The sequence below is a fragment of the Haemaphysalis longicornis genome, unplaced genomic scaffold, assembly GCF_048455015.1.
Source record: "Haemaphysalis longicornis isolate Haplotype H1 unplaced genomic scaffold, Haemaphysalis longicornis Haplotype H1 scaffold_10, whole genome shotgun sequence".
In the NCBI taxonomy this organism is placed as follows: Eukaryota; Metazoa; Arthropoda; class Arachnida; order Ixodida; family Ixodidae; genus Haemaphysalis; species Haemaphysalis longicornis.
Window position 1 is genome coordinate 66,547,249 of NW_027526204.1, and position 13,219 is coordinate 66,560,467.

At 45.3% G+C, this 13,219-nt stretch overlaps 1 protein-coding gene and 1 non-coding gene across 2 annotated transcripts; one reads left to right on the top strand and one right to left on the bottom strand.

Annotated features, from left to right (window-relative positions):
• Nucleotides 1-772: 772 nt before the first annotated feature.
• On the top strand, nt 773-2,722 carry LOC144158658 (uncharacterized). Its single transcript, XM_077689692.1, has one exon. The coding sequence runs from the start codon at nt 777-779 to the stop codon at nt 2,241-2,243; it is 1,467 nt and encodes a 488-aa protein (XP_077545818.1). The 5' UTR covers nt 773-776; the 3' UTR covers nt 2,244-2,722.
• A 1,519-nt stretch (nt 2,723-4,241) lies between these two features.
• Nucleotides 4,242-4,314, bottom strand: Trnas-gga (transfer RNA serine (anticodon GGA)). The gene has a single exon. It is a non-coding gene; the product is annotated as a tRNA-Ser (tRNA).
• Between the last annotated feature and the right edge of the window lie 8,905 nt (nt 4,315-13,219).

The following is a 13,219-nucleotide window of genomic DNA, read 5'->3' on the forward strand; positions in this document are numbered from 1 at the left end:
TTTTAGTAGTTTTGAGTGCTCTTGCATACGCATACTATACGTTTAAGCGTTCGTTTACGAGCTTTTATTTGGGCTGGATGGAAGAATCGATTTGCAAGCATGAGGATTTTCGCGTTTAGGTAGTCCCAGAAAAATGTGTGGTTTTTAAAAGGCCATATATACCATAGGTATGACACAAAATTCGTGAATTCATCATCGATAATGCCGATGCAGAAATGCCGAATGAAGAGTGGAAGACGCCGCAGAAGCACCAGTGACTTTTCACAAACTATTTGTGAGATACCCGTTTACTCTCAGTCAGCCTTACGACTATGTTACAAAGTATGGCCTGTCTATTGTCTCTGATTATTCCGGAATAAACGTATTTTTAAGCAGCTTGAGTGTGCAGAATTCCAGACCATTTTGCAACCTATTTCCACCTACAAGTTACACAATTGCACTACAACGTTCTTACTACTTACTTCTCCTTTTACCTAACAGCCTACAGTGTATTTGCTTCTTGTTCAATGCAGGACGGCAACCACTTTTTAAAAGCAGTTCGCACGCTTCCAGAATGCTCGATGTGGGAGAGAAAACCTACCTTTGATATACCAGCGGACAAACATTTCGCATATGTAGCGTCCGAGGGCCCATTTTTGTTGTCAGCGATAGCATGTAGCCAATCAATGTACACGTTCGCGGCGAGGTAATGAAGACGTTTCGTTGATAAGAAGATAGACGAGGGTATTGTTTCCTCCCTTGCCGATGAGAAACGACGCATATATAAAGCAAGGACGATGACGTGTGGAACAGTCCCTCTCACCAGGAGCTCCCGTGGAGACCCGGAACAAACTGACCCACGTGCCCTTGAAGCTGAAGGGAGATTGAAAACGCCTCCTTTTTGCCAGCCACCGTTTACACAGCTCAGCGGTCCTGTTGTCACTGGTGCAAACCCTTCTACAGGAGGTGAGTTTGTGTTTCTACTGAGGAACGAAATCGTCGCAGGATTAAGTTCTCAAACGTTTGCAAAAATGGCACATGTGGATCGCTTCGCCGTTCTTCGTTTCTACCTCAAGAGAGCTTCAGAACTAAGCGACTGGAATATACAAGAGTTTATTGACGCTGAGCTCCAACATAAAGATTTCCAAGAATCGTGGTTAGCAGCCAAAGGGTTGTACAAGCCCCGAGAGAAATTCGAGCCGAGGGAATACAACCCCTACTTGACTAGGGAACAGTGTTGGGCACTCACATGCTACACTCTCGACAAACTAAGAATTCATGACAAGTTCGAGATTGCCTGCCGCTCGGCACTGCCTACGCAGGAAAGTTGGCAACAGTTTCGCTTCAAGGGACTGTGGTGTCTTCTTGTCGGGGCATTCACACGCCTACCGAATTATGAAGGCGGAACTACAAAATTCTACCGCGAGATGCAAGAGGAAGAGACGTTCGAGAGAGGCAAGCCGAACGCGTTTGTGCACTTTGTGTCAGCCAGCTACTCTCTACACGAGGCCACGACAATTTCTAAACCACCCGGAAACGTCTTGACATTGAAGGGTGTTCCGCCAGAGTATGTTCGCAGTATAAAGAACTTTGCGGAAGTCAAGTTCCACGACGAAGTTCTCATCTGGCCACTATGCACGTACATGTGCGTGGACGCCCCTAATAAGATCTTCGAATTCCTAGAAGGGGAACTGCCGCCTCAAGAGGTAGGGATGCTGTTAGTCCCAAGTGCCATTAACACAACCACAAGCTCGGCGGAGTGTGCTACGGCGGATACCAAGGAATGCGGAAAGAAATTACGCCATTCACTACCACCACTACATCGTCAGGAGCACCCAGCCCACACATCACCGGTCGACCAGCAGCAACCTAAACAAGTTCAGGCAGAACAGCAGTCACCTTCTCTCAACATACCATTCAGCAGACCACAATGTGGCCCTGAAGACACCAAAGTGAGCAATTCGGATATTAAGGCATGTCCAACAGCGATTTCCAAAGACTCTCCCCTTCTAACTTCACAAGAAGCATCTGGAAGTGTGCAAGATCATAACACCCGAATACAAGTACTAGAGATGGAAATTACACAGCTTAAAAAACAACTACAGGAGCAAGAACAGCGCACAGCGAAGCTTGAGTGCTGTGTGGAGGATCTGCGCCCGCATCTGAAACCCTCACGCAAGCGCAAGTGCAAAGTCGCAACAGCAAACACCCTGTCTATCCATCTATCCAGCAGCCCAGACACCTGCGTTCTCCCCTATAAATGACACCGGCTGCCTCCAGACGGAGAGCGTACGAAACAGTATATAACAAAAACAAGCCGAAGGACAAAGCACCGCGCAACCGCTCATCTGCCAGCACTTTGCCAACCGACGATGAGTGGAAGCAACATTATACGGTTGAACCATGACGGGACATAAGCACAACCTCTCACCATCTGTTAATGGAAATGTCTGTCACCGCGACCGCAGCAAACAAAACTCCCTGCTTATGCGGAACTTCACTTTAAAAAACGGCCTACACTAGTCAGTGCCAAGTGATGTGTGCAAATGAAATAGTCTTGTTATGATTAAATTGGGTTATCACTAATCACCTCACTCTCAGAAGCAATGCTGTGACAGTCAGGCGAACAGTTGATAAATGTTGTATGATGCAAGTGTTTTGTGATAACACAGTCACCAGCTTACAAACATTGTCGTGAACGCATTCTATGTAATAAACCTGAAAAAATTCAGAGAACGTTCTACTAATGCGTGGGATTCTTAAACCGCTTGTCTACATTGTCAGTTCCTTACAGCCAGGTCTAGATATGAGTAGCCAAACACATTGGGTTAATTTAGTGTTCATTTCCTTATTAGTGTTCCTTTTCCACGACGGTGTATATATACACCATCTTAGTGATTAGGTGTCTTTACATCGATATGTAGATATTTTGCTTCACATTCTAGGCGCAGCGTAGGGTGGGCCCGTCTTCACAAACTTTTTGTTCGTGGTTCCACGTTGTTATCCTGGCTTCTTTAGAATAGCACTCGTATTGAGGAGAAGATGTGAGAAATGCCAATTTTCATTTCGTCAGATCATTATTGTAAAATATAAATTTTTCATTTTTAGAATTATTGTTTTTTTTTTAATTCTGTGCGACCAAATATATTCACTTACGCTATTACAAAAAAGGAATGTCTTACTTCCGCAAGATATAATTGTTTGTGGAAATGCAGGAGGTTACGGGGGGTTTGCTCATTTTCTCTATATTCTATATGTATTTTCCCCATTCTTGTCCAAGATGTTTTAGTTCAGATTCGCATTGTGGAGGTGATCTGTAAGATATGTCCTCGTAATTTTAAGAGTTAGTTTTTTGGATGTATAGCTTTAACAGGAGAGCGGTTGATTCTGGCCGTAATGTGTGCGGCGTCATCAATAATATCGGTTTATAGTTACTCCCTGCGTTTACCAAGAATTAGTATCGCGCCTCCCCAGGAGAGCACACGGGTGCCCACTCTTGCGCGTGGCACTCGCGAAATATACCAAGAAGGCCGTTCGCGTGCGTCTGCGCCTCAAGGGGGGAGTACGACAGAGCGCGCTGCAGGCACCCAGTTTGCGAAACCGGTTGCCGCCGGTTCCGGCGGATGTTGGCGCGTTCCACTTCGGAGGAATTAGGAATACCTGCGGACAAAACGATCCGGGACCGCCAGTCATGCATGAGGAAGACGACCGTATAGGTGTATACTACGATGGCTATTACTACCACAAATAAAAGCGACGAGAGAACATGTAAATAAATAATTCCAAACCTATTGGTACACCTGGTGGTTTGTCCTGCATTCCTTACATAGACAGAAATCCTCAAGCTCCGTCATGATTATAGCGTCCGCAATTTAGTGCAAGCTTCGCCATTTTTCTTTAATGTTTTTTTTTTGTAGTTGTTGATTTTGCTACGTATTTGATTCCTATCGAAAGCAAATACATCGCTTGCTGTTGCGTTTTATTGTGTGTATACAAATGTGTATCTGAGTTCTCGCACACCATATATTTCCGAGGTGATGTTCTGCATTCCTATTTTCTGATATATTTAAATATATATATATATATATATATATATATATATATATATATATCAGAAAATAGGAAATGAGGGGCTCGGTGAAATAATACAGAAAATAAGGGTTGGCAGTCAAGAAAACCTCGGAAAGCAAAGGGGAGGTTGTGGTGGGTCACAGAAACAGATGAAGAATTTTTTGAGTCAGAAAGAAAGTGGTGAAAGAATGCCCGCCGGGTGGGATCCGAACGCACGACCTCCAGAATTCCGGTCTGGTGCGATTACCACTACACTACCGGCGGGGCTGTTTCCCCACCAATTTCTCTGGTATTTATGTTATGGTATTTTTGTTTCCTGCACTTGTTTCCTGCCCCGCCGGTAGCGCAGTGGTTATCGCACCAGACCGGTATACTGGAGGTCGCGAGTTCGGATCCCACATGGCGGGCATATTTTCACCACTTTCTTTCTGACTCAAAAAATTCTTCATCTGCTTCAATGACCCACCACAACCTCCCCTTTGCTTTCCGAGGTTTTCTTGACTGCCAACCCTTATTTTCTGTATTATTTCACCGAGCTCCTCATTTCGTATTTTCTGATTCGCTACATGCTTAGGGAAGGCCTCTGTTCTGGCAGTCATGGTGCCAAAGGTAGCTTAAGAGGGTTCGACGCTGGTGCACCACTCTCGACATGTCGTAGACACGCGAGTCACGGCCCTTGAGTTAAAAAGAAGGTCGCCTTCACCCCGAGTAGTCCGAGTGGCGCTGGCTACCACCACCAAGTGCAGAAAACAAAAAAAAATACCTTAACATAAACACCCGAGAAAGTGGTTGGGAAACAGCCCCGCCGGTAGAGTAGTGGTTATCGCACTAGACTGGTATTCTGAAGGTCGTGGGTTCGGATCCCACCCGGCGGGCATTTTTTCACCACTTTCTGACTCAAAAAATTCTTCATCGGTTTCTGTGACCCACCACAACCTCCCCTTTGCTTTCCGAGGTTTTCTTGACTTCCAACCCTTATTTTCTATATATATATATATATATATATATATATATATATATATATATATATATATATATATATATATATATATATATATATATATATATATATATATATATAGTCGTGAAGTAGAGTCCTTAGTTGCTGCAGGAATACGCACAAAGTAGAAGTACGCTCTTCGGAGACTCTATTTCCGACGCTTCGACCTGAGACAAGTCTTCCTGAGGAAGACCTGTCTCGGGTCGAAACATTGGAAATAAAGTCTCCGAAGAGCGTACTTCTACTTTGTGCGTATATATGAATATATATACTGACTGATATATATAAATAAATATTATACATACAATAATTGACACAGTCTTGATTGACGAAAGGGGCCGGCACAGTCACCACAGTTAGATTTCGCCTCCACAGACAAAACCCAACAACAACCTAAACTTCCTCTTCTACCAAAACCACCGTTGGCTTCGCCAATTCCTTTCTATTAGTAACCTGGGATACAGTATCCCTCGTAGAAACGGCGCTGTAACACTTCCCCGCGGCGAGACGAAGCTCACCGAGCAAGTTGAAGTTGTCGGGGTTGGCAAGGCTTCAGGCGGGCGACGTGAACAACTTGAGTCTTGCGGGATCGGCGGTCTTGTGAAATCTCTTTAGCGATTTCATAATTCTGGTCGCTTAACTCTCGCACAACTACAAAAGGGCCGGTGTAGGTAGATACAAACTTTTGGCACAAAACCACGTTTGCGTATCGGCGTCCAGAGCCGGACAAAGTGACCGGTAAAGTACGAAGCTGCAGCGTGTCGTCGGTCATATCGCACCTGACTCTTCGCCTGGGACGTCAACGCCTGTAGTCGGGCAAGGCGGCGCGCCCCTTCAGCACGACAGAGAGTCTGCACTATAAAAAACATCTACATCGTTAGAAAAGGGCAGGATAATGTCGAGCAAGCTGCTTGGCAGTCGCGTGTATATAAGAAAGGTGCATATCCCGTGACCTCATGCTGAACGGCATCGTATACGTATGTAATAAAAGGTAATACATCGTCCCAGTTTTTGTGACCAGGGGATACGTACATGGCCAACATGTTTGTCATTGTACAATTTGTTCGCTCAGTCTGGCCATTGGTTTGCGGGTGATATGGCGTGCTGTGTCGGTAGTGTGACCCACAGAGACGAAGGAGCTTCTCGACGATAATCGCTGTGAATCGTTGTCCGCGATCACTTTTAACCACACGGGCTGCTCCATGGCGCAGTATGATAAAGTGCAGAAAAAAGTGTGCGAATTTGGAAGATGTACCGGATGGCAAAGCAGACGTTTCCACATATGTTGTCAGGTAATCCCCACACACAATTATTCATCGATTCCCGGCGACTTGGGAAACGGCCCAAGTGTGTCAACTCCTACTTTTTTAAAAGGTTACGTTGGTGGACGCAATGGATGGAAAGGCCCTCAAGAATAATCTGTGGGATGCTTGTAGCGCTGGCACAACCGGCATACGGGGACGGACTGCTTCGTCTTCTTTTGGAGCCGAGGCCAGTAGAAACGTTGACGGAGTCGGTAAAGCGTACGGGAACATCGAAGATGTTCTAAGGTGATATCATCGTGCATGGCATGTAGGACGACAGCCCGGAGGATCTCAGAACTACAAGCGGAAAACAAGCACCATGGGATGAATAATTACGTCTCCAGAGCAAGTCATCTCGTACTACGAACGGTAAAGTCGACGATTGAGACGCCTGTGCGGAGACAAAAAATGGCTGCAAGCTCTTATCTTTTTGTTGCTCTTCCTGAAACACAAGTGCATGTGGGAGCGTGGTCGAGATGGAAGCTAAAGAATCGACATGGTGTTCTTCACCAAATAGCTGCGCTCTTTGAGGCAGGCGTGACAAACCGTCAGCGTCGGTGTGGCGGTGCCCGCTCTTGTTGACAACAGTGAAATCGAATTTCTGAAGCCTTAAAGAGCAGCGAGAGAGTACAGCAGAGGGGTCGCGTAGCCCGACAAGCCAGCACAGGGAGTGATAGTAAAGACTGTGGCGGTTTGGTTTCCCCGAAGTCCGGTAGCGATCAGGAACCCAACCGTCCAGTCTCCGGTTGATTTGGCAGGAGGCTCGTAGGGCGATGGTGTTAAGTTCTCGGCGATGGCGTTCGAATTGAGGAACTCGAGGTCTTTGGATTTGGTGAGGGAAACGACAAATTTATAAACAACTATTTACAATAAAGTAACTGGATACATGAGTAATAAAAAGGGAAAAACTTCAAACTGCAGTAATACTCTAGCTCCAAGTGCGTATAAGTCATTCGAGAGCCTCACCTCCGTCTAACTATCTTATGCTCGGAGCGTGCACAACCCGCTCGCGATACGACGGCCGGGACTCAGTTCCCGCTGCAGGACCTGTCTAGTTGCCCGGTACACAGCTGGACCATAAACTTCCGACGCGACCCTAAAATCTACCTCTCGCTTAGGGGGCTAACAAATCCCAACCTAGCTTTAGCGGTCGAGACTCCTTGTCTCGCCGGGAAAGGCCTAGCTGAGAGCTCAGACAAGAACGGTTTCTAACGGCCGAGTTACCGAGTTCGGCCTTATAACACCTCGGTATTTCTCTCTCTCGGGAACGCCCCTCTACCTTTTGTACACGCGTAAGGGACGGCCCAAATTATCATATACAGCTGTCACTCAGCCATATAAACAATATTCAATTAGGCGCCATCCCCTTCTTGTCAGAACCCGGCACGCGAGCGAGCAAACACGTGGTGGCGAGTACGTGCGACTCCAGGGGGGGGGGGGGGGGGTTGAAAAGCAGCGGCTGCCGAATGCTAGCCGTTCCGACTGCGGCGCGCAACAAAAACGGGATCTCGCGGAAAAGCCGCCGCGCAGTCAGACGACGATAATTACCCCTTCGTTGTGCGTTGCGTCAACAATTCTTGGAACCTGGCGGGGCCGTCTGCATTCTTCAAGGGCATTATTCCCGTGGCATTCCTCCATCCAGATAAGCCGTCTCCCAAACGCGCCGCGGCGAAATGGTGGCGAACACAGCGTAACGTCGGCAGTGCTTTGCTGCTAGACCGAGCGGCGGGGATCTTTCCTTGAGAGGACCCCATGAGAGGACCTTACAGTGATGATCTGCTAAAATGACGTCCATAAATGTAGGGTCTGAACTTTTGAATGGCGAAAACCATCGCAAGGCCTTCTAGTTCTGTCACAGTGTAGTTACGCTATGCTTTCGTGAGGGTACGACTTGCGTAGGAGATAGCGCTATCCGCACCTCCATGCGGCTGGACCAGCAGAGCCCCAACAACAATGGCGGTGGCGTCTGAGTGGATCTCAATGGGGGCCGAGGGGTCGAAGTGGCGCAACACGAGACCGGATGTCAACAAATGTTTCAACTCATTGAAAGACTAGTCACATTCGGTAGTCCACACTAAGGTTGCGTCTTTACGAAGAAGAGCTGTGAGGAGACAGGCGATCTTGGCGAAGTCTTTGGTGAACCGACGAAAGTAGGAGCACAGTTCAAGTAAGCTCCGCAGGTCCTTAAGTGCCAGGGGGTTTTGAATATCATGAACCGCAGCCGTCTTTTGTGGATCTGGCCTCATTCCATCGCGGTCAAGTAGGAAGCCAAGCACAAGCGTCTCGCGCTATCCGAAAGGACACTTCTTCGAGTTCAGGATGAGGTCAGCCTGTGCGATGCGCTAGAGAACAACTTTGAGCCGCTGGGTGAGCTGGACGAACGTCATGCCGAAAATTATTACGTCGTTTAAATAACGCATGCAGATATCAGACTTGAGTCCCCGCAGGACCGAGTACATGAATCTTTCAAATGTTGCAGGCGCGTAGCACAGGCAGAACGGCATCACAATGAATTCGAACAAGCCATCTGGTGTGACGAATGCGGTATTCTCTTTGTCGTCTGGGTGCATTGGAATCTGCCAGTAGCCCCAATTAAAGACCAACCAAATAAAAGTAGGAAGCAGATGGCAGACAATCGATGGCGTCGCCAATTCGCGAAAGTGGATAGACGTCCTTCATTGTCACATTATTGTACCCAAGTCTTTTGTATTCAACGCAAAATCACCACGTGTTGTCTTTCTTTTTTACCGGTATTACAGGGTCGGCCAATGAGCTGGTAGATTTCTCAATTACACCTATCCCGAGCATTTCTTCAGTTTGCTGACTTATTGCGCTGCGCTCAGCAGGGGACACGGGTAAGGTTTCTGCCGGATGGGTGGTGCATTACCGGTGTGATTTCGATGCTGCATCCGAGACTCTGGAGGCGGATGAGGGTATTTACCCTGTGCAAAATAGAACACCGAAACATTACGAGCCAGCAATTGTTGCAATACGTGTCGTTGCGTATACGGCAACAATTTGTTAATCATTTTTATGAAATTAGCTGTATTGTCTGGTTCCACATTAGTCACAGGGTCAGACAGGGAAATAGCGTCCTGTAAAGTGTCCAAATTATCGGCAAAAGTTGCGAGTCTGGGGCCATTAGCGAGTCTTAAGGTTAGTACAGGGCGGGCAGTGTATCAAAGTATATAGAGGCATTTTGTTAAAATGCTGCAAGTATTATAATGAAGCCAGAGATCATAAATAGGCAAATACCGTTCACTCCTCCACATACACTTTTTCTGGTGTACGAAAAAGAACCATTATCCTCTGTTTGTGGAAAGGGTTTGTGTTTACCTCTCTAACCAGGCTTATAGCAATTAGATTTTGTGGAAAATTCCACTCTCAGGAAGACTTTCTCGCTATCTCCGTCGGGACTTGCCTTTTTATACCTGATAAAACGTGGAAAGAATGAAAACATTTAAGGTGGCAACACCATGTGCGGCAATTATCAGCGTCAGCTCAACTTATAGCAGGATTGCTTAGGTTAATGGGATTTTCTTTGTTTTTGAACATTGAACTAACCCTATACGCTCTCATAACCAACGCTACTTCATCGTTAAACCAAATCAAATCAAATCAACTCATTTCTTCATTGTTTCTCTTCAAAATAGGGCGAGGAAAAGAAAAAAAAAGCTTCACATTTGCAGCTTGACAAAGCTCAAACCCTCCCCGTTTATTTTGTTCGGCAAGATGTTTAAATATACAATAGTTTTCCCGCGTTATCTGGAACAAATAGACATTTATACAAACAAGTATTTACCAGCTAGGAAAGAATGCGGGAGAAAGGTTTACTAATGATGACCCAAGTTTCCCAAGCAATCCTTTTTTTATTGGCTTAGCTAAGGGGCTCAGAGATAGACAAGTCATACACATTTCTCTATCAAAGCACGGGGGCAGTTTTGGGTACTGCCCCGAATTATCGGCGTGTGAAGCGGGATTTTATTCCAGAAAAATTCCGCTCACCAGAACAAGTACCGCACACCAAGAAATGAGGGCGTAACGTAAGCACTTTATCGTCCCACAGCGATAGAGTGCGTTGAGCAAGGTACGCCCACCATTGTTCTGAGTGCCTGCATTCCATCCTTCACAATTGTTCTATTCAATGGATGAGCGCAACGCAGAAAGACCACTTGGGCGACACGGGCTAGGGTTCTTGCCGGAGGCTGTCGAATACTATAATAGTAACTCTTTCAACAGGAAAAAACGCGCCGTGGAAGATGTTGAAGTGGCGAACCTTAGTTAAAGCAAGTTTTATCATTTCAGGTTCAGCATACCTTCAAAACTGCGATTAACATGGGGGGTGGGGTAGAGGGGTTGTCAAGTGGCGAAGTCATCCAAGATAACCATTAGATCGCGTATAGTTTTCTGAACTCATATATGACTGCATTTAATCCTTATATTACTGCTACTTGTGCACACGCTTTAGTTTGTGAGATCTTACGATGCCCACTCATCCGGGGAAGATAAGGGGATTTATTTGTATAAATGGGAGAAAAGCTGATGGTACGGCATTTCGCCCTTGATCCGGGGGTTAGTCAACGAGTACTTCACTATTCTGGTTCCCTGTATTTCATAAACGAGCGTAGTATAATGTCTTCACCTTGACCGTTTTTCTTTTTTTTCCAAGTTTAAAAGGAAACAGCTGTAATTGAAAACACAAACAAGGACCTTGTCAGCCCTCTAAGAAGCTGAAGTCACTCTTCGCGGTACAGAATATATTGGCGAGTCCCCAACAACACCAAGAGGGGAGTTTCCCGAACCTGAAAGCTTACCCACATCCACCCTAACCTCATCTACTGGTTCGCTTGAAATACACGTTCTGTTCTCTTAAGAACTACGAAAATGACTACGCTCCTCTGCGTTACTGAAATAGGCACAGCGTCGGGCGTTTCGACGCTAACGGTCTGTTTCATGCCCCAGTTCCTCCATTTTTTCAATGGCCGCCAATTTATTTACTGCAACGTCTTCGCCTGCGTCAGTTGTACGCGTTTTCTTTTATCGACAGTAATGATGATTTGGTACCTTTACGGTAGTTTAGCATACCACACGTCTAATTACTTTTGTAATTCTTCCACCCTGAATGAGGAAGAGGCCTACATCCGGTCCGTTTAGGCGGCCAGGTACGTCAAATACACAACAACAAACTAGTGATGTAGGCGGCACATTTTATGAAGCCTGTGGAGGACATTTATCACCCCCTCACAAACAGTTTTATTTGTGGCTTGAAATGAGCCGTGGCCAGATTCAGGAGGCCATTTTTACACCATAATTTCGGTTACCGGACACCTGTACATTACCCAGTCATCATGCGTGTTCTTTTATCTATGTCTCCGGTGCTCAGTATTTTCTTATATTTTAATTTAGAACTTTTATTTCCATTGAGTGTCTCTACTTCATTTACCTCCGGCGATATGAATGACACACCGAAAGAATACAATTAATTTTTTTCCGGGCAGCCCTAGCGAGCTCAAGCAATATAAAAGGCGACAATAGAATCCTCCCGAAAGCATTGACTGGCACAGCACAAGAAGAAATCTTTAAAATACTCTTTAATTCCTCTCCCCATTTTACATATGCCACATCCACATGCGGTGTGTAATATATTGTGGCTAAAGTTCGTGATACTCGCTAAAGTACTTTCAGACAGCAGACAATGTCATATATATATATATATATATATATATATATATATATATATATATATATATACAGAAAGAAATGCCGGCTGTCTGCAACGCCAAAGAAGGCATAGGGGAAGTTAGACGATTTAGTACCGTTAGTGACCTTACATTATTTTTTATTTTTATTATTAATTACGTGAGAAAGAAAGAAAGAAAAACACGCGCCCAGAGTGGGGACCGAACCCACGCCTTTCGAAAGGCGTGGGTTCGGTCCCCTTCCCTTGTAAACATATCCCTTGTAAAAACATATGATTCTATGCATGCACAAGAAGACTAGAAATTCCCGCAGCAACAGCCTTTAGTGTTGTAGGCACAATCCGTCTGCATTAGCGGCACGAGTGCCATTCAAAGAAAGGATTATCTCAAGAATTTAGGATTGGTCGTTACGTTATAGGAATATGGTATTGGACAATTTTTGGGATGAAGTGCTCGCATTAACTTGCTGCAATCTCCTTTCTTGTAGCACCAAAATTCAGAAAATGATCATCGAACAAATGTGAAATGTCAAGTTCAGTTAAACGGTCTCATTTAAAGAAAACTGTTTTGTTTGGTGGGAATTTCAAATTATGCCTATGACTGTTAATTTCATGGTTCAGCTTTGCGTTACTTTGTAACGTAGACATGTATGCGTAAATGAAGCAGTTTTAATAGTTTGGAGTGCTCTTGCGTACATATACTATACGTTCATGCGTTCGTTTACCAGCTGTTTTTTTTTGGGGGGGGGGGGGCGGGGCTGGATGGAGGAATCGATTTGCAAACATGAGCGTTTTCGCATCTGGGTAAAGTCAGAAAAAAGTATGGTTATTAAAAGGCAGGATATATCCTAAGGTTTGACACAAAATTATGGAAGTTATCATCGATAATGCCGAACCAGATAGTGCCTAAAGAAGGGTGGAAGACGCGGCAGAAGCAACAGTGACTGTTCAGAAACTATTTGTAATATACCTGTTTACTCGCAGTCAGCCTTACGAATATGTTACAATGTATCTCGTGTCTATTGTCTCTGTATATATCGGAAGAAATGTATTTTTAAGCTGCTTGAGTGTGCAGAATTTAAGACCATTTTCAGCCTTTTTCCACCTACAGTTAACACAATTGCGGTAAAACAGTCTTACTACTTACGTCTCCTTTTATCTAAACGA

Excerpts from the sequence above, each read along its gene's own strand:
- LOC144158658 (XM_077689692.1), top strand. The coding sequence starts at position 777 with ATGACGTGTGGAACAGTCCCTCTCACCAGGAGCTCCCGTGGAGACCCG.